Genomic DNA, 19,668 nt, shown 5'->3' on the forward strand with positions numbered 1-19,668 from the left:
TTGTTGAGCGTATGGTAGAAGCAGTAGAGGCGGCTATGGGTGTGCAGCAAAAACATTCAGTAGCGCAGGAGACAAGGATGAGAGAAGCATTTCTTGCTGATGTAGCAGCTCTAGCGTCCCAGGCTTGCCAGGTGTTAGCTTTGACGGAGACTCAGGCATCGGAATCAGTAATGAAGAAGCTCGAGAGGGTTATATCTTTTATGAGATTGGGATGCCCAACTGCCTTTACTGTCTGCTTTGAGGAGTGGGGGTGGCCGGATGTAGAGATTGCAGAGATGCGGCAAGATTGGGCTACGACGTGAGATCTTGGTATAGAGAGCAGAGTAGAGGCTTTGATTCATGAGGTAGTGAAGATATACAGGGAGGCATATAACACTCTTCGGAGGAGTCAGGCAGATCAAGTAGCAGCTGAGAGAGCTCGGGAGGAGTCAGTTACCAGGTTAGCTTTAGAAAGGGCAACTTGGGAATCTGAGAGGGCGGCCTGGAACTCCGGGGGGGCAGCCCTATTGGACAGACAAAGTCAGCTAGAGAAGTTAGTAGCAGAAAAAGAGCAGTTCACAACTGAAAAGGAGCAAGTGGTAGCAGCAAAGGAAAAAGAATTAGGAGAATTTGCAGACATGATGCAGTCAACTCTAGAGCTTCAAATGGAGGCAGAAGTAGAATTGAAGGTTAGGAAAGAACAAGTCTACAAGCTGCAGGCAAAGCTGAATGAGTTGAGAGTGCGGACCACTATGCCAGGGACCCATCCTGCTATTTAGTATTTATGTATTGATGTACTTGGGTTATTTCTTATTTTTAATTTTGTTGTATTGTCGTCCGGAGATGACTTTTCTTTTTGGGGGGGATGATGTCATCGATAAAATTGTGTATCAACCAATGGGTCCCTTTGGGAAGGTTCTTGTTATGAAGCCGACAGGCCCTTCGGTAATTGTCATGTAGCCGACGGACCCCTTCGGGAAGGTTCTTCAGAAAGTATATATACACCCTTTTGGGTCATTATAATCATGAGAAGCATAATGTAATGTCTTTGGCATATGCGAATAATAAAAAGAGTATTGATGTTCTTGTCTATTGTCTATGTGCATTAATCTATTTACCCCATGCAGTAAACAATGTCCTCGATTCTCCCTCCTTTGTTCGGCTTGGCTATTTCCATTGTCGAATTCCCTATTTCCAGATCTTGCCCAAGTATTGACAAAGTCTTTTGCTTCTTAACTTTTGTCAATGCAGACCTGAAACGAACAGCAAGAGATACAGTATCTTTTGCGGAAGCACTTTCATCCTTTCTTTTTCTCTTCCTTTCCAAAGTATCTTCCAACCAGGAGTCTATACCTATCACTTTGGAGGCCGTTCCAAGTGATTCTATATTGAACATCTTTTTCTTAACTAGAGTTGTTACATCAATTGAAGAGAAAGGATTCTTCGAAACTTGAGAGATGAACCTAGAAGAAGTCTGGCCCTTCTCCACTTCTGAATTTTTCTTCACTGCCTCATCAAAATCAGTAGACTCACTTCTGCTACTCTTTCCATCCCCTAAGTCTACTATCTGTATAGCGGAACCACTTGGCCTTAGAAGTGAAGCACTTACTGATGGAACAAGGCTATGATGAGGAGATGGAACTGGAGTGGTATGAGGAGAAGGAATCGGAGTAGTGTGAGGGGATGGGACTGGAGTGGAAGCACCGTCCTTTAGCTCTTTCGTCTTCTTTTCTTCAGCACCAGTCTGGGCTCCAATGACTGGGAAGCTTCCAACATGACAGGTCTTATCTATGGGGACATTCTTGTCCGGAGGTTGATCACCTCCACCTGAAGGTTGAGCTGGCCCCTGGGTGGAGGCTATGGTCACTCCTGGTGTAGCACTCTGAGATGAAGTAGGCGTTGCAGTTGTTGGAGAAGCTTGAGTGGTTGCACGTTTACTCCGGCTCTTCTTGGTTGTCCACTCAACCCATTTCCCTGTTCTCTTGATGATCCTAGTCATCATGATATCAAGATTCTCTTCTACATCTACATACGGCTCGGAACTAATACGAATCCCCCTTAACTTAGTCAAATATGTATTGCTATACATATTTTGACCATCATCCTCCAAGCCTTCTACATCAAAGTCAATGCCATTTGTTTTGATCTGCTCCACTGTGAACCTAGCGAAAGCACGATCTCTGCTCTCGAGCTCGTCTCTACAGTCCGCCCAATAGTCTTCGACAGTGGTAACATGTTTGATCACACTGCCAATCTGCAACACCTCTCTTACATATCCATTTGGATCGAACATAGGTCTCACGACCTCATATTCTTCTAACTTATACTTGGTCTCAAATGCTTTGAGCATATTTTTAGCATCAGAGCAAGACTCGCAACTATAAGCTCCAACCTTCATAGGGAATTTATACCCTTTCTTCTTCAAGCTTGCGCTCAGCATGTTCACTTGGATCGCTTGCCTCATGATCTCTATCAGCACAATCAAATCACTTGTGTATCTTGGCAAGTTCAAAGGAAATCCGTTGAAAGCTACAAGATGCAAATATGAAAAGGATGAGAACTAAATAAAATAGCTACCAAACTAACTGATGGCCGCCATTGCCTCTGGGCTAAACCTCCTCTCCGGGCATCCTTGGAGTTCCCTACAAATTCTCATTGTAAATGAGTCATTAACTCTGACATATTCTACATAGCTATTCTATAATTGTAAGCATGGATAAAATTCATAGCTTTTCACATCATCAAGGAAGTTCTCTATTCTAGGAAGGCCTAGCCACAATTGTAGAGAAGCTAATATATAAACCAGGAAAGAAGACATGTAAAAGGTATTGTAAAACTTTGCGGCGCTGAGTGCTTTGGACAGATGTTCACTTACCTCATAGGCCCAATCAACATAATGTGTATCTGAACAGATAATTTGTACCAAAAAGAAGTACTATTCAACAAAATTGAGTGCTTCTACCTCACCTTTCAATCTATGTAGGAGAACCAGAATGTCTACGATCTCAGGCTTGAGATCAGTGCCGAATAGAGTCTTAGGAACCTTACTCTTAGCACCCCGCGGCTTTTGGAACCAGGACCTCATAATTTCTTTTCTCCACACCATTTTCTTCAAGGAAAACTCAAACATGGCTCCTCCAACTGTCAACTTGGAGAACTCTTCCCATTCCAGAACTCGGAGGCAATTTACCACAGTTTGCCTATCAATAGAAATTAAAACTGTATGATCAAGCAACAAAATTTGTCTGGTATCCAAGTCGTAGTGATTTATACATTCAACAATCAACTCAGGAGCTTGAACTGCCACTGGAAACCCAGCTGCTTCCACTAGTCCACTTCCTCGAAGCTTCTCAGTTATAGGGTGAATTGGCTCCGACCTCAGTCTCCTTTGAAAATCTTGCATGTCAAAGAAATGGAGCAAGGTGTCTGTAACATTTTGCAGCCTAGACTTGATTCCATTCAGCCCATCGAACACAGCGAATCTAGTTTCCATTTTATCCAAGGTAGAAACGAATTAAAACCTTGAAATGGAAGCAATGCAAAGAGTAGAATTTGCAAGTATGAGAGCTTTGAAAATGTTATACAATTCAACAGCGTAGCAATTCAATAAAAAGCAGTAATTTTAAAATTTGTTATGTTTCTCTCTATATAGAAAACCTAATTCACCCGTTAATCTTCAAGATCCGCACCACACGAGTGAATTAAAGGATAAATCTGTTGGATTAGTAAATGCAGGAGTTTCTAATGGACTTTTCCATGTCTTTTCACTATTTCCGTTGGCCCAACAGTAACTTCCTTTTATTACATACTTAATTCTCAAAATACCTAGATTTTGCTCAAAATACCTTTCCAAATGTCATTAACTTGTTTCCATTACCATTTTTAAGTATCTTGTGATCAATTTATGTGCCCAACATGCTTGCAAAGTTGATTTCTCACTAGATGCAGAAAATCGCCTTCAAGGGTTGGAAACCCACCGAGGAGAAAGCGATTTCCATTTTTCCGCCCTTGCCTTTATTTTCACTTTACCCTTTAAGTCAATATGCCTCTTAGTTTAGGAAAATCACAAAAGGACTACAAAAGTCAAAGAGGGACCCACTTACTTGTTTCTCTCTTTCGCAAATGTCTTTATCGAAAAACCGACTTTCATGGGTCAAAAGCCTGCCATGGAGAAGTCGCTCTAGAGTTTTCCGCTAGAGGTGATTCTAAACATTATGATGAATCCCGAGTGATTCCTAAGGCAGAAGACTGTAATGAAGATATGACTTATCCATAGAACAACTCATTTCCTTCTTGCTTCAGCCTGCAAGCCTCATTTGTTGATCTCTGCGGAAAATCACCTTCAAAGGTTAAAAAACCGCCGAGGAGAAGGCAATCTATGTTTTTCCGCAAGCTTCATACTTTCACATATAAAAAATATGATAAACCATAAACAAGTCCACTTTCGAAAACCACTTTGTAAATTGCCAGAATCTCCATCAAATTAGGTCCTAAACTACCCACAAACTCACGACATAGAGGGAACTCGCCCGGCAATGGATACTCCGATGGAGAAACTTTATACCTAAGAAAGATTAAAACTAGACCCAACACACCTAGACTTAACCAATGACAGGTCATTTTCTACTTCGCATCATGGATTCGGGATGAAAAGTGGGGCAACAGGAATTTTCATACATAATCTTGCTATTGGCAAACACGTTTTTGCCCTCCATTTGCAAAAACGATTCATTTTGCGGCAGATTTGAAACACATTTTTGATGAAAAATTCCTCAAGAGCTTGTATTTATTAAAAATGTTGGTGTTTTGAGTGATTGTAGGGCACGTTCTGAGGATTCTTATCCAAAAATGCCTCATTGGATCTTCTTTTTGAATTCATCATTGCAAGGCCAAAAAGGTCCAAGTTTGTTTGAGAATTTTTCAAAGTTGAAACTTCTTCCCCTTCATTCTTGGCACATTAATCTTCAAGTGGACATTTTCCATTTTACTAATTATTTTATGCTTATCTTGTTGTTTTGATGCATGTTTTAGCTTGATGTTGCACACTTGTTGATGTAGATGCCATGAAAAGTGCATTTTCTCTTTAAAATGATGAAAAGCCTCATTTTCATACTAATGGTTTTTTTCCCAAATTTCAAATTCGAGTTTGCATGTTGAAGTATCTTACTTGTTGACATATTTGAGTCTAATACCAAAGGTACATGTTTCTTTTGTGCTTGTTTTCGTTGTTTGTTTGCTTGATTTTTTGTTTTTCTTCATTTGGAAGAAGTTGCAAGTTCTTTCCCAAGAACCTGGACACGTTTCACTTCCCTCCACCTTCCATCATTGCATGCAAGTGCATCATTTCATTTCATGTCAATGCACAATAAAACCATTTCTTTCATATGTAATTACACTTGGTGAGCAATTACATGTAATTCCACTTTTCATGTCATAACACATTGCATCTCATTCTCTACATGCAATTACATGCAAACTCACCCTCCATCCACATTTACATGCAATCTCATTTTTCATTCCCAATCGCATGTCAAATATACATGTAATTCACTTTTCGTGCAATGACATCTTGAAAACCCGTTTTTGGCTTACAGTCACTCTTTAAATGTCAAATAAATTCATTTGCACACATTCTCATGCATTCAACTATAAAAACCCTTTCTTATCCAAGACTAGAAAGCTGTGAAAAGCAACTTTGGTTTTCCCTATTTTTTGATTAATTTTGTTTTTGAATATATATATATATATATATACACACACTTTTAAGATTTCGAACATAAACAATAATTTCCAATTCCCTACTAAAAGTAATAGAAAGCATTCACCAAACTTGAATCAAAATTTTTATTTAATTAAATTCCAAATCAATACATATGATTTAGAACCTGGAAGCTATATGTGGCACCTACTTCCATAAATGATATCCCTAAAATCACAGGTACAACCTCCAACATGTAAAACGGCTCCTTTAAAATGTATAGCCCACCTACCAATGAAGTTCGGCCTCACAATGAAGCTCCCGCAATATATTATCAGATGATAGGCCTATATGATGCCGATGGCTTACCTAGAAATGCAACCGCAGACCCTTTAATGTGCTCGAAAATGGGAAATGCAAGCCAGCCACAAATGAGGATGCCCAGTGCTGATGCGTGGCTCTTAAAATATGTTGTCGTGAGTGTCCATTTAGCTTTCCGGAGGCAAAAGAATGGACGCAGGTCATAATGATAGTTGCCTGCAGACCCAAGATGAAACACTGCCCCAGTATGGCACAATTCCAAGCTCCTTAAAACGCTACCAGCAATATGCAATCTTCAAAAATCAATAATGTCCTCCATTCAAAAATTTGCAAATCACCACAATTGAAGATGCTCACAACCAAACTCTACTTAGACACAAGAATACAGTAGGAGAAATATGACAAATCCACTATACTTGAGCAGTGGAATAAAACACTTCTTAGATACAGTGATGAGCAGTAGAGAAGTTAGGCAATCTTAGCTACACCTCAGCAGCTAAATTGCAAGTGCAATTCTCAGAATTTCCAACCCTTATACATCAGCATGGGCATACAATGAAGAACCCAGGAAGAAGCCACAAAGGCACAAATTCAAAATATATAATCAAACATGCTTTTTCCCGATGAAAACAGCTGTTGGCAAAAGTTTCCATAAAATTCCACTTCAAAAAACGTGGAATTTTCCCAAAAGAACTCAACACTAGAAACTTTCCAACTTGCTTTTTAGAAATATCTCTTTAAGTCATTATTATAATAATACGACTTAATAATAAATAAATAAGAGCTCATAAAATTAATAACTATGTTTACTGCAAGTGACGACCAACTATCGAAGCCACCCACTACTCTGCCAAAAATAGCAACTGCCAAAAATAGACCTACTAAAAATAGTAAATCTACAAATGGGACCCCCAAAATACCCTGTTAGCTCACGAGGGTCGCTATGATGAGCTAACTCCATCAACTGCATAGAACTGCCAAAAATGAGGACATTACATCAACTTTCATGCCTTAAAGCATATCCATAAACGCTCACTTCCACCTCATGTTTCCATCTCCTTGAGCCATATTTCAGCCCTTACATATGCATGTTATCTCCTTTCAAGATCATCACACTAGATCTTTGAAGCGTCTAATCTATACTCCAAAAATTTGTTGCTGATCAAGAATCAGCATTTTTATGGAAGCGAAATCCTCTGATGATGTGTTCACATTTTGGAATTTTCATGTTGCAACACAAACACAAGAAATGCTCTCGTCCACAAAATCGAAAGTAAAAATGAAATATCAATATCATAAAGAATTGGCTCATACAACTTCATCTCATGTCACGTCTACTCTTGATAGTGTGTTAGATACAGAGATCGGGCATGTGGATATGATTGATTTCTTGCGAAGAATAGAAGCTCCCACTAATCATCAAATGAAACGCATCAAAAGGAGTAATATTCAATTGGTGTCCACATTTCCTATGGCTGCCCCGGAACCATAATTTGTTCTAGGATGTGCAAAGCATTTCAGTCCAAAGTCTAAAACAATCAAGGATGCAAATGGTAATGTCATTATTAGTCTTAATCTTGAGGTTATTGAACAAATTTTCAGTACCACATAGTGCAGAATGTGTGGATTTGACAAAAGAACCATCTTTGAAAATATGGAATCAAAGCAAGGTTAATTATCAGAAATATGTTAATTTATATTGGTCGGATTCCAAGAGAAACAATTGCTCAAGATGGCCCAAAACCATTCATAGATCCAATTTCAAGCTAAAATACAAAAACTTGATTACTCTTCTCAGTAGAATATATAGTCTCAAGGATTCCAATGATATTATACCATGGATGTACAAGTTCATTTTTCAAATCATTAGTAATAAGGAACATATCTTTTGGGGAGAGCTTATTAGCATTGCGCTTTGTGAGCAGCTACTCAATGTAGGAACATCAACATCGCTCTACATGAATTCTTATCTTGTCTATATTGCTACTGCTATGGGATCTTTTTCAAGAATTTCAACCAAAGGATATTGTCTTCAAGTTTCAGTTTGGGAGTATTATGATCAGATTACTTTAACAAATAGTATGTATCACTATAGGAGAGTTCAAGATGTGTTCTTTAGACATTTTCGGTGCTTGTTTGATAAGTAGTTGTCTGTCAAAAGAGTGTCTGATGAAGCTTGGGATAAGGGTAATCAATATGGTTGCATCTTTATTCAATTTCCAACTTTTACTTATTTGAGAGTTGGATATTTCAAAGAAGAACCATATACCTTACCTAGGTATGCTACTGACAGGATCATTCTAATGGAATTGGCTAGACAACTCATGGAGGTTCAATCTGATCAACATACTATGCATAGACTAGGTTTTAGTATTTCTTCTACCAAACCCTTGGCAATCGGTCATTATATGATCATTTTTGTACACAAAGCAAAGGCTATGGAAGCAATACTTCAGTTGGTTACATTGAAGAAGTTCAAAGCCAGATACGATTTTGATTACAAAGAGATGAATTCAAAAATTAAGAGAGCATTTACTCATGTTCATCGAATAGGACATTTGGATTGATATGCGGACAAGTTGGATATCATGAAAATTGACTACTGCAGGTTAACATTGTAACAAATTATTGATCTTAATATGCTTGAGATTCCATCTAATTTTCAAATTGAAGATGATGGTCTCAAAAGGGTCAATCCAAAGTTAGGTTTGGATTGTGGAAGTTTTGGTCCGCCTGGAAGGAAGTCACAATTAGAAATTGTAGGCAAAGATGGTGCATCTTCCTTTGATGTAAAGAAATCTATCAAATTTAAATTGAAAGGTGGAAACTGATTTAAATTATCTCAGACACCTAAACAAATTCAAGAGTCAGAAGGAGAATCAAATGAAGGACTTGATGAAGAAGATGAAGAGGAAGAAGGAGAAGTCATGATCATATCTCCTCCATTGCCTTCACAACTCAGGGACCTTCTGTGCAGGAAGTACCTTTTTTGGGTGAAATAGATGATGTGGATTCATTCTCCATCATCTTCACACCTCCTATTCCAACCTCAAAAGTAAATACATCGGCACTTTCTATATCTTCAGCAGTTCCCATTTTAACAAGTTGAACAATGCAAACACTTAGTGAATGTGTTCGAAGATTTTCCAACCTTCACAAAATGTCAAGTTTCTCAACTTGATACATCCCTAACTACTTTTAAGTTGTTCATGATAGAATCTTCCTAACATGCACCTATGAATCTAGTTGTACAAATTGAATCATGCTCGGTCACAACAGAGATACAATCAGGATCAATGTCAATGATCTCCACTGTACCTGTTTCTGTAGATGAAAAATTCAGTTTTCCTGCATAGGTGAGCAAGATTATGATGAAGAGAAGAAAGGTCGTGGTACCCCCAAATGACCTTCCTATTAAAAAAACTAAGTCTAGATCTCTGAAAGATAAGATTGTTTCTAGGATCATGGTTGATTTTGAAAAACTAAGTTTGTAAAAGTTGTTGAACTATTGGTGGACAAATCAGTTAAAGAACTTGGTCGTTCTGATTACAAGTTCACTAAAGTAGAGCTTGGAAAGCAGTCACGACTAGGATGTTTACAAGATGCACAAGGTGCACTTGCCAATGTGTCAAAGAGTAATCAGGAATTATGGGAGAAGAAAGATCAGCTCAAATAGGAGGTTGTTCATTTAAATGAGGTCATTCGACAGCAATCCTCATAACATACAGTTGTTGTATCTTAGACACCTAAAGAGAAAAGGATAATAGAAGCTGCAAAGTCTTGGCTAGAAGTCATTTTTGAAGGAGTACAAGCCATTGCAGATACAGCCAAAGTCCTTGGACGTATCAAAAATGTGGACGAGATGGTACATGCTTTGATTGCATCGTTGATTCAAGAAGCTAATACTTTGAAAGAAATTCTGAATGACTAGGATGAGATCACCAAATTTGATCTAGATGTCATGGCCACGTGTGATGTTCTTCCATCTTGTGAAATGTTATATAGATATCATGGACTCGTGGGTTATAAGAAGAGACACTAAGAAACCTTGTACAAAGTTGCAAGAAAACTTAGAAGATTGGCAGGCAATAGAAATTGGAATCATGAGCAACTTGGAACAAATGGGATGTCAAATTCTTGATGAACATGGTAACTTGGTTGCAATAGAAGGGATGACTTCAGAATATACAAACAAGATCAATGCTGATTTAGATTCTGAAGATTTTGGTTCTTATATAATGAACAGGTTTGCTTTGTACAAATCTTTAGCAAAGCACTTATAGGAATCTCTATCGGCAAATTCTAAGATTGTGAAATCAGCATATGTCTATGAAGTGAGGATAGAAGCCATTTCAAAGACAATGGAGATTTTGGATCTTCCTACAGTGCGTGATGTCATCATCAAATTTAAGGTACTAAAGAATAATCTTTAAGATTGTTATTTTGTTTTCATTTTTGTAAATTGAAGAGGATGTATTGCATGAAATTTTGTAATTACATGTAATACGATTTGCATGTGTAGTGACATGTAATCCAATAATTTCTCTTGTTAGTTAGACCAAGTCAAAGTTGGTTGAGTTGCTCCCACTTTTTCCTCCTTCTGAACTCCTTTGCCTATATAAAGGAGTGCTCTCTCATTGTAAAATCATCTTTATTATTGTATGCAAAAGAGCTCTTGAGAATTTTTACAAGCATAACTTTGATTGTGTTGAAAGAAAAGTGAATACAAAGAATCAATTGAAACTGAACTTTGATTGAGTGAAGTTGTTACTTGTGCAAGTTAGAAGCTTTGACTATGATTTGCATTTGTTATCTTTGATTCATGTGTTTTTTGCATTCTTGATAATTGAGTATAAAAAGAATTATGAAGCAATTGGAGCCAAAGCTTTGACTGGGAGTGGTTGTAGAGATATACAGACTAGAAACTTTGACTGTAGCTTTATCTCTTTCTTGATTCACAAAATAATTAGGATACTTTACTTCTGGAAATCTTTGCGCTCGAGTAGTAAAGATTATTCTTATAGAATAGATTAAAACCAGCCTTAGAGCCAAATAGGTACACTTTCAACTAGCCTTTAAGTTTGCATAAGTTTACTAATATCACCATTTAGAACTCTAAATAGAAGTGTAGTTTGAGGTTTCATCTTGCCCATTACTCGCTCCGTGAGTAAGTGGATTCTTTCCTGAAAGCTAAGAGGAAAGAATATTGGTAATACCCTTTCAAGATCTCTTAATTTCTTGCTTACCTTGAGTTGATCCAAGGAATAGTGAGAAGGGGCAGCCTTCCCTTTTAGGTAGGAGAGACTCTGTCTCACACGCTATGGCTGGTCATCCTATTTTGCGACTGGATTTTACCCAAAACTGTCGGTTGCAAAATATCCACCCAACTCAATCGAACTTAGAAGACTGTGTGATAGCTCGCCTAAATGCTCTAGCCAGATAATTTAAGTCCAATATTGTAATGGCCAAAAGGCTAAACCCTACTTACTAAAAATAGTAAGTACTTGGAAACCATGTCGAAACAACTCTGATACGCGTGCCACTAGAAGTGCCTAGACCAAAACCCGCACTAACCTTTGTAAAAACCTGGTTAGCCGTGGGACCAAGGCGGAAAGGCTAATGACGCATCAAAAATTAAAGGGCTAGAAAAGAGGACATTACAAAGACATACCAATTCTTGATGCAGTCATATTACCTTTATCAGAACTAAAAAATCACCAAGACGCGCCCTATGTTGTGTGTGTGGCATATCATGCATGTTTTACACCTTTTGTAAACTATGAAGTTATAAACCCTATCATAGTTAGGAGAGCATTGGGCAGCACCCTGGATTGGGGGTATGGAGGCCATAATGGGTCATTTTTGGGCCATGCTTTCATACCTGTTTAATTGTAATACCACTTGGCGATTCCCTATAGTGGTATGCCTATACATAAACACGCAGATTATAGTTAAGCCCCAGCAAAAAAATATTTTATTGTTTAGTGAATGGCTGAGTTAATACTATGAGTTTTTTTTGCTAGTTTTTCTTTCTTGAATATATTTCCTAGGGTTAGATCTCTTGTTCTAAGACAAGTCTGGCATTATTTCTTTCTGTTGCATTTAAGATCCTGTCAAGATTGCTTCTCTTTGCATACATTTATTAGTATCATTTTTCTTACTCATCAACTTTCCAATAAACTTGAAATGGAGAAAATCCCTCATACCAGCTTGAATCACCATCAATTCTTAGATTCAGTCAGAGTAGCATGCCATCAAACTTTCAAATAAAACAAAGGAGACAAAGATTTCCTGAAATTGAGCGCATGTTTTCAATAATAAACAATATAAATTGGAAGAAATAGCGAAATTAAACAGGAAAAGTTGGACATGAAAAATAGACTTCTAAAACAAGTAAAAGAAATTGCACTGCTCCTGCTTCATATATTATTAACCCAACTGTCAATAGCAATATTCAATTCCAATAAGCTTGCAAAAAATGTGGCAACTTTCACAGTAAATACTTTGATCAATAACCTAAGCTTTGGAGAAAAAAAATTGTTGAAGTACCTGCACAAGGAGTCCAGTTTATTCAGAATTCAATGATGCTCTCTGCTGGTAAAGAAAAATGCCAGAAAAAGGAATTTAAACACAACCACAAGCTCAAGTGAACTGATCAATTTCTTGTTTTCTAAGACACAGATTCTGAGAGTTTCTGGTCCACTAGAAGCCCCCATTAACTTGCAGATTAACTAACTTTTTCTGATAATACATAATCAACATTCCTTTTCATCCATTCAGAAGAAGAGATAAGAGGATGTTTCATTTTAAACAGCCATTCTCCTTTTTGGGTTTTGATGGGTTTGATGACTGTTTCCACAGCATCATCTTGCACACAATTCTGGAGCTTTTCCAAACAAACTTATGCGACCTTTTTCAACACAGAAGATATAAAATTTTGGCCTATGTATTTTGGTGAAGTACTTTGCAAAGAGGCCACTGCCTCTGCAAGTCAGTTTTGATCTCTTGGCTGGTTTGTGAGAAGCACTCTGTCATGCTTTGATTCTGTAATTTGTGGCAGTAAAAGGGTGGAGAAATCATAAAGTGCTGGAGAGAGAACATGCTGCCAGTTTAGGATCCGGCTAAAAAAATCCCCTGGAAATCTTGGAAGGATGCAACTTTTTTTTTCTTAAGAGTCTCTCCTAACACTCAATATCAATGAAACTCTAGAAGTAAAGAAGAAACTAGCTCTATATGTTGTCCCCCACAACCCACACTCACAGCAAGGTGAACTAGAAAGCCCCCAACACCTAAATGAAGCAAATCAAATGTGTGTGTGCTATCATCTTTGTAAATCTTTTGAAAAAGAAACAAAATGGAAATTCATTTTCCCAGATGAACAGCCATGAAATTTACCATGATTTAACAAATACCGTCCAAGACAGGACACAATTCACTGACACTTTCAGATTCCTCAGATTGCACATCTAGCATCACTGGGTTCTATAGAATAAACATACTTGAAGACTGATTTCTAGATATTGTAATCAGCAACACCTTCCAATTGACTGTCATTATTTTGGCAAGGTTATCCAATTCATAAAGACAATTTCTGAGAGCTTCTATTTGTTCATACAATAAGCTATGATATGCAGGTGTACACCACAATTAGGCTACAGTTAAAGCTAAAAGAACAAAAGTACTCGACAAAATGATTAGATTTTTCAAACACTTATACAAGAGCAATAACAAAGTTTGACAAGGGAAATACCAACAAAGCCCCATATCGAGAGCACCTAAATAAAAGAATGCAGAAGTCATTTGAAGAATCTAACCAGAGGATAATAGAAAACCATAATATGTGACATGATGAACTAAATTTGCAAAAGGTATTTTCATATTGACTTGTTTGTTTATTACATCTTGCAATATACAATTATTGTCACATTATCACATACAAATTTCCATTCAGAACAATTCCTTACTTTATTTCTTTATTTTAATATTTGTTACATTCCCAATTGTCCCTGAAAATAGCAGAGACAATAGAAAGTGGCAAACACATACTTTCGGTGTTTGTATGATGGAACAATTAATAACATGCATTTTCCAAAATCCATTTTTTGTCTATTATCATTCGCACAAAGGACTTTTACAAGAAGTTTTTTCCTGCTATATGTCAAATTATTCAAACAACATAAATATGTTATAAGCTAATCTTAAAACTTAAAAAATTGACTTCAAAATGAACAAATTGGACTTTATATAGTCACGAGTGAAAATAAAAACCATAACAAAACTCAATATACAAAAAGGCAGATAAGCAATGAATCTGTAAATTCCACTTGTAGTCCAAGTTGTGTACCAGATGCTCCTACATCTAACAAATCAAAGGGACATTAAAAAATACAGTTTTCATTATCAAATTCTCCTTCCGCTCATTGGACATGACAAGATGAAAATAGGAACTGTTGACATATAAAAATGTGTCATTTATCAACAAAAAGATAGCCTGTTACAAATGTATAGTAAGTGCAAAACAGATGGAATATTTTAGTTGTGAACTCAAGCAGCATATGGTAGTATATGTTGGAGCACTTGGAATCCAAAAAGATCCCTCCTAGAGATTTTTATATGATCAGGGAGTGCGGAAAAGAAACAAAGTGAACTATGAAGCTCATGACCACTTCTCTCCTTAGCAATGGGTGTGAACCTACTTTAATGAAAGGTTGACATCCCTTGCATTTAGAAGATATTAGTTTGTTTAAGGTAGACTTAGCTGAACATTTTGTCTTATTTGAGGCTTTAAGATGAATGTTCATTCTTTGCAAGTTGATCTAAAAGAAGAAATTGGCTCCCATTGCATCATGGGGAGAGGACCTCTAGAATGGGGGACCCTTATTTTATTTTTTTATTTTCTTCGAGATGTATGATTCTGGAAAAAACACTGGACACATATCAGTCAGTAATTCTTGCCCAGCCAGGAAAATCCACAAATATTCTGGCAAGAAAGAGTGTGTGTGTGTGTGTGAGACAGAGAGAGAGAGAGGGGTATGTGTGATATATTCATACCTAAAACATCACGAACATTCTGTAGGATCTCTGGAGATCTTGGACCATTGGATGTAAATGATGTCTTGCATATCTCATAAAGCCTTTGGACTGCTGTCATAGTGCAGAACCAGAGCTCCAAACAAATTGGAACACTAAATCCTGCAATTCCAAATCTGCCCTGTCCTCTCTAAGATCTGTATATCAAATAACACCACTTTTTCAATATATGTCTGCCCTGAGTTATATAAACTGTTGAATGTGCATCAACAATTCCCTCAAAATTTATTATCCTTGGGCGTACCTTATTGCAACATGCTTGTTTAAGGCACACATCATATTTGTGGTTTATTCTATTAACCCAAAAATTTTGCACTCCAAGGTTACTTTGCTAAACAATCACCAGACTGCTTTGAGATTCATGCATCTCCTGTTAATCCAGAGAAAAGGATCATTTCAAGCTTCCATACGTCAAATTACTTGAGGTTTGCCATGGATAAAAGCTGTTCTCAAAAGATATTATACTCAGTCTATGTCAAATAAATTATACACGTGAACAATGAAAACTATAATTCAACTACTGTTTTCCAGTCCTTAATAAAATTATAATAGATGTTTACCATCTAGAACGTTATTGCAAGTATATAAACTATCCAATGTGAGATCAATTTTCAAAATTTGGTGCTTTCTAGCATCGACATCATCTTGAAATCTGTGCATGTATTTCAACAAATGAGTAAAACAGTTAATACAGTCTAGAAAACATAATTTATTTAAAAATTCTACTGTGTAAATACTTATTGAAAGTTGATGCTTTCTACACCATCTTGAAAATGTGCATGCATTTCGACAAAAAAAGTGATTGGTGAATAAAAAGACATACAGTATAGAAAGTGTAACTCAATTTGAAATTGTAAAATATTATAGTGTTTACCATGTAAAATTTATTTCAACTGTTTTAAGTATCCAGTGAGTAATGATTTTCAGAATCTCAATGTTTTGTACGTCATCTTGAGGATAAGCGAATGGAAGAGAAAAGGTAAAGCCTTAGACACTTAAAGATAGTCCAGAAAGCCCAGTTTATTTCAAATTTGTAAAAGAAATATGTAATTGCCTAAGGAGAGGATAACTTAATTTAAACAGCAAAAAACTTATAGTACAACAATATCATACTGTTCTACAAGATTTTGTTATCAAAAAACTGTAGCAAAGAAAACATACAAGATTAAAATTTGAAATTGCAGTTTTTTATTTTACATTTAAATTCATGGGTAACATACCGATTAATAGGCCAAGAATTGTAAGACATCTGAAGCAGAAAGCCAACCTCATCACAAATGCTTTTGCAAACTTAGCTCTGATGGAATCTCTGAAAAGATATTTCCTGAGTTATGCAAATAGTGGTGGTTGTTTACCCTCCAGGATAATAGGGTAACATACCGATTAATAGGCCAAGAATTGTAAGACATCTGGAACAGAAAGCCAACCTCATCACAAATGCTTTTGCAAACTTAGCTCTGATGGAATCTCTGAAAATATATTTCCTGAGTTATGCAAATAGTGGTGGTTGTTCACCCTCCAAGATAACAGGAATTACTACATAAGTCTATAACAGGATATTGAACTCAGGAATTATAGATAATTTAGAAGCAACTTATGTATCCATTAACTATCGAATGCAAGATTACATTTCCGATGCACATGTCCTTTCAGTGAATAGGATTCATATATATAGTACCCGAGGGAGTGCAAGGTGAACTGTCGCACCCGTATAACTTCCCTCAATTACACCAAACTGTCTAACCAACCAATTCCCAAATAACATCACCACCAAAAAACGAAAGTCGTCTCCAAACGAGAAGATACAAAATGTCTGGAGCAAAAAACACAAAATAAAGATGATGTTTAACATTCATACATCAAAGAAAAATGAAGATAAAGTAGATGTGGCATCCCTAGAACTATGTTGGAAGATTTAGCTTCGTCCGAAGCTAGTACATCTGTTGTGTGCAGGCGTGCAAATCTGCTCATAGCTTTGAGTTCTCCTCCACTGCCCCTTTCAACATAACAGCAACATCTTTTACTTCAACCTCCTTCTACTCATATGATAGTCGGGCCTCCACTAATCATGCCTCTGCGATAAACTTCTCCTATGTGAGCTCAGCCAACTGTGTCTCTGTTGCAATCTTATCATGTGTAGCTGCATCCAACTAAGCCTTTCATGCCTCCCATTCCTTTGCCCAATCTTCACGCTTCTTTGCCCATTTTGCATGTTAGGTGGTGAGCGGGGTGGCAATCTCCTCTCGAAATCTCTTTACAGCTACCTTATCTACCTTTGCACATCGCCGAACATAGTAAGTTTCCTTATACACTTCCACTATCTTGTGTGTGATCCTCTCAATGTGGCTCCTCACTCCCACCAAATTCTCCACAATAGTCCATCCCGCCACCATCTCTAGCGTCTCAATCGTGGGCCATCCTCATGCTTCGAAGCAAGTACGAAAAGTTGAGGGACATCTTGTCCGCATAAACGCCTAAACCTTCTTCAACTCCCTAGTCTTAGACTATGCCCTGGATGCAATCTCTCGTCCTTTCTCGACCACATCAGTAAGAGAATCAATATATGAGAAACTTTTATATCAGCTGAGTCATATTCTTCTACCTACTCTGGCTCCTCTACGGTCTGTATCATAGCTTCTTTGAAGGGTCATCCTCTGACTGCATCATCTATCACAACTGCCTTCTCCTTTCCTTCTTCCATATCACCCAATGTCAATACAGCTACCTCTCCTGGTGCAGTACTATCTACTACCATCACCTAGAAACGGGAACCCTCCCACATAAGAGATTGAATAGAAGGTCCAAATGTCATAGGGGTGAGCTAGAACCACTGTTTTGAATATTCGCTGGCATGACTCAACACCTAACTCATTTCGACAGAATGCTCTCCAATCAGGGTTGTTAGGAGTGCATCATCAATGGTCACCATGACATCGGAGTCAATTTCCTCGAGTCAGATCTATGGCTCTTGTGATGTGTTGTCTTCGATCTCACGGATCTCTATTTCCTAAGCCATGTCTGTAGATGTTCTTATCAGAACTATGACAACTAAACTTCCATCCGCCTGAACTATAGGCATCTCACTCTCCTGCTTCGAAACTACAACCATGGCTTCTTCTCCAATAGTCTTTGTCTCTATTGTCATTGGCAAAACTATCTCGGTTATCACCATTGTCTCAGCCTCGGCTACTATGGAAACACTCTCTATGGTTACTGCCAATGGCATCATAATCATCAGTGGCCGACTCTAGCCAAACCAAGGATGGGAAGCATGCTTGTAGTCGACACATAGTGTGCTAAAGAAGATAGCACAGGGGGTGCAAATTATGACCGAAGCGCCAACACAGTCTCTGTCTCCTTCTCAAGCTGGGTGTTGCCCTCCTCCAAGGCACTCTCCCTCTCTAAGGTATCTTGTCATCCAGTATTCGTGTCTCCATGTGTATCATGTTTAACCCTCTTCTGACTAGTCATCTTATGGCTGGCTAGGGTATCCAAATCCCTCCATCTCATAATGGAGAGCTCACCTAGTGCCAACAGTCGCTCTAATCTCCTTGGGCAACTTATCATTCGGTATTCGGCTCACTATAGCATCAAGAAGCAAGCCAAAAGTGTTAAAACTATAACTCTGATCAAATACTGGTCTAAACGTTCAGATCACATAGACCTTAGCATTGATCAAATACCTTATGAAATGCCTAGAATATATATTGTTCTTCCTAGACATGATCGGCGCCCATTGGAGTAAATAATTCTGTTAACCTTAACTAGTTTTAGTTAAGTTTGTTTAACATGTTCTTTACCTTGATTGGGTGGCAATCTTGAGGAAACATTCTAGGCCAACCTAGATAGGGTCATGTCCCTTCAAGGGACATGCCCTTTTGGTAGGGTATTTAGGTAGGGTGTGGTTGAAGGTTTAAGGACACACAAAATATAGAAGTCTACTCCTTAATCAATACTACCCTAAGATGACTTGCAGAAATTATAAGCATTTCCAGAATTATATTTCTCCATTCAAACAAGATTGTATATTGAAGATTATCTATAGCAAGCATAAGAAAGGTGCAATCTAAGTCCAATTCACTTCAAAATTTGCAAAAACTTTACAAATAGCATAATGTGGCATGTAAAATGTTTTATGCTGGAGTGTCATAAACTCATACATGTGCTCGTCCAACAATGTTGCCCAATCATAGATTCTACCTACCATCAAATTGTTCAAGAGATTTACTTGTGAAAAAGAGATGTCGGAGGCACAACTAGAAAATGTCAGCCAAATTTTCACCACATCCATCACACTTCCAATGTCCCTCGCGGATAAAAGTTTTCTTCGTCCCTATATGATGTGACGAACTACGGAGACGCCTTCTCTGCGTCTGTAAGATCCTCCTGACAAATTATGTTAATGTAAAAATCTTTTTTCTCCTGTAGTATCTTCTAAGGCTTTAACTCAATCTTATGTCCCTTCTCTGGCAGCCCAAATACCCTATGAAACTCCGTTGCAGTGAAGGAGATTACTACACTATGGTGTAGATATGTAACTACACTCCGTCTTGAAACTATGTCAAATGCCTCTATCATCT

At 37.6% G+C, this 19,668-nt stretch overlaps 1 protein-coding gene across 7 annotated transcripts in view; it reads right to left on the reverse strand.

The window, feature by feature from the left end:
* Positions 1-19,668, reverse strand: part of LOC149549193 (plant cysteine oxidase 4-like) — a 220,238-nt gene that overhangs the window by 165,992 nt on the left and 34,578 nt on the right. For 2 of the 7 annotated variants that reach the window (XM_089792608.1, XM_089792612.1), the window contains exons 2-4: positions 15,649-15,740; positions 15,333-15,458; positions 15,050-15,225 (exon numbers count right to left, since the gene is read on the reverse strand). In XM_089792608.1, the coding sequence (XP_089648734.1) occupies positions 15,050-15,149 (100 nt within the window). In that variant the 5' untranslated portion in view covers positions 15,150-15,225; positions 15,333-15,458; positions 15,649-15,740. Of the gene's footprint in view, positions 1-15,049; positions 15,226-15,332; positions 15,532-15,648; positions 15,741-19,668 lie in introns of all 7 variants that reach the window. The other 5 variants (XM_089792609.1, XM_089792613.1, XM_089792607.1 and 2 more) reach the window with 3 other exon arrangements.

Source organism: Cupressus sempervirens, chromosome 7, assembly GCF_028749045.1.
Source record: "Cupressus sempervirens isolate cs-2001-9-10 chromosome 7, ASM2874904v1, whole genome shotgun sequence".
NCBI lineage: Eukaryota > Viridiplantae > Streptophyta > Pinopsida > Cupressales > Cupressaceae > Cupressus > Cupressus sempervirens.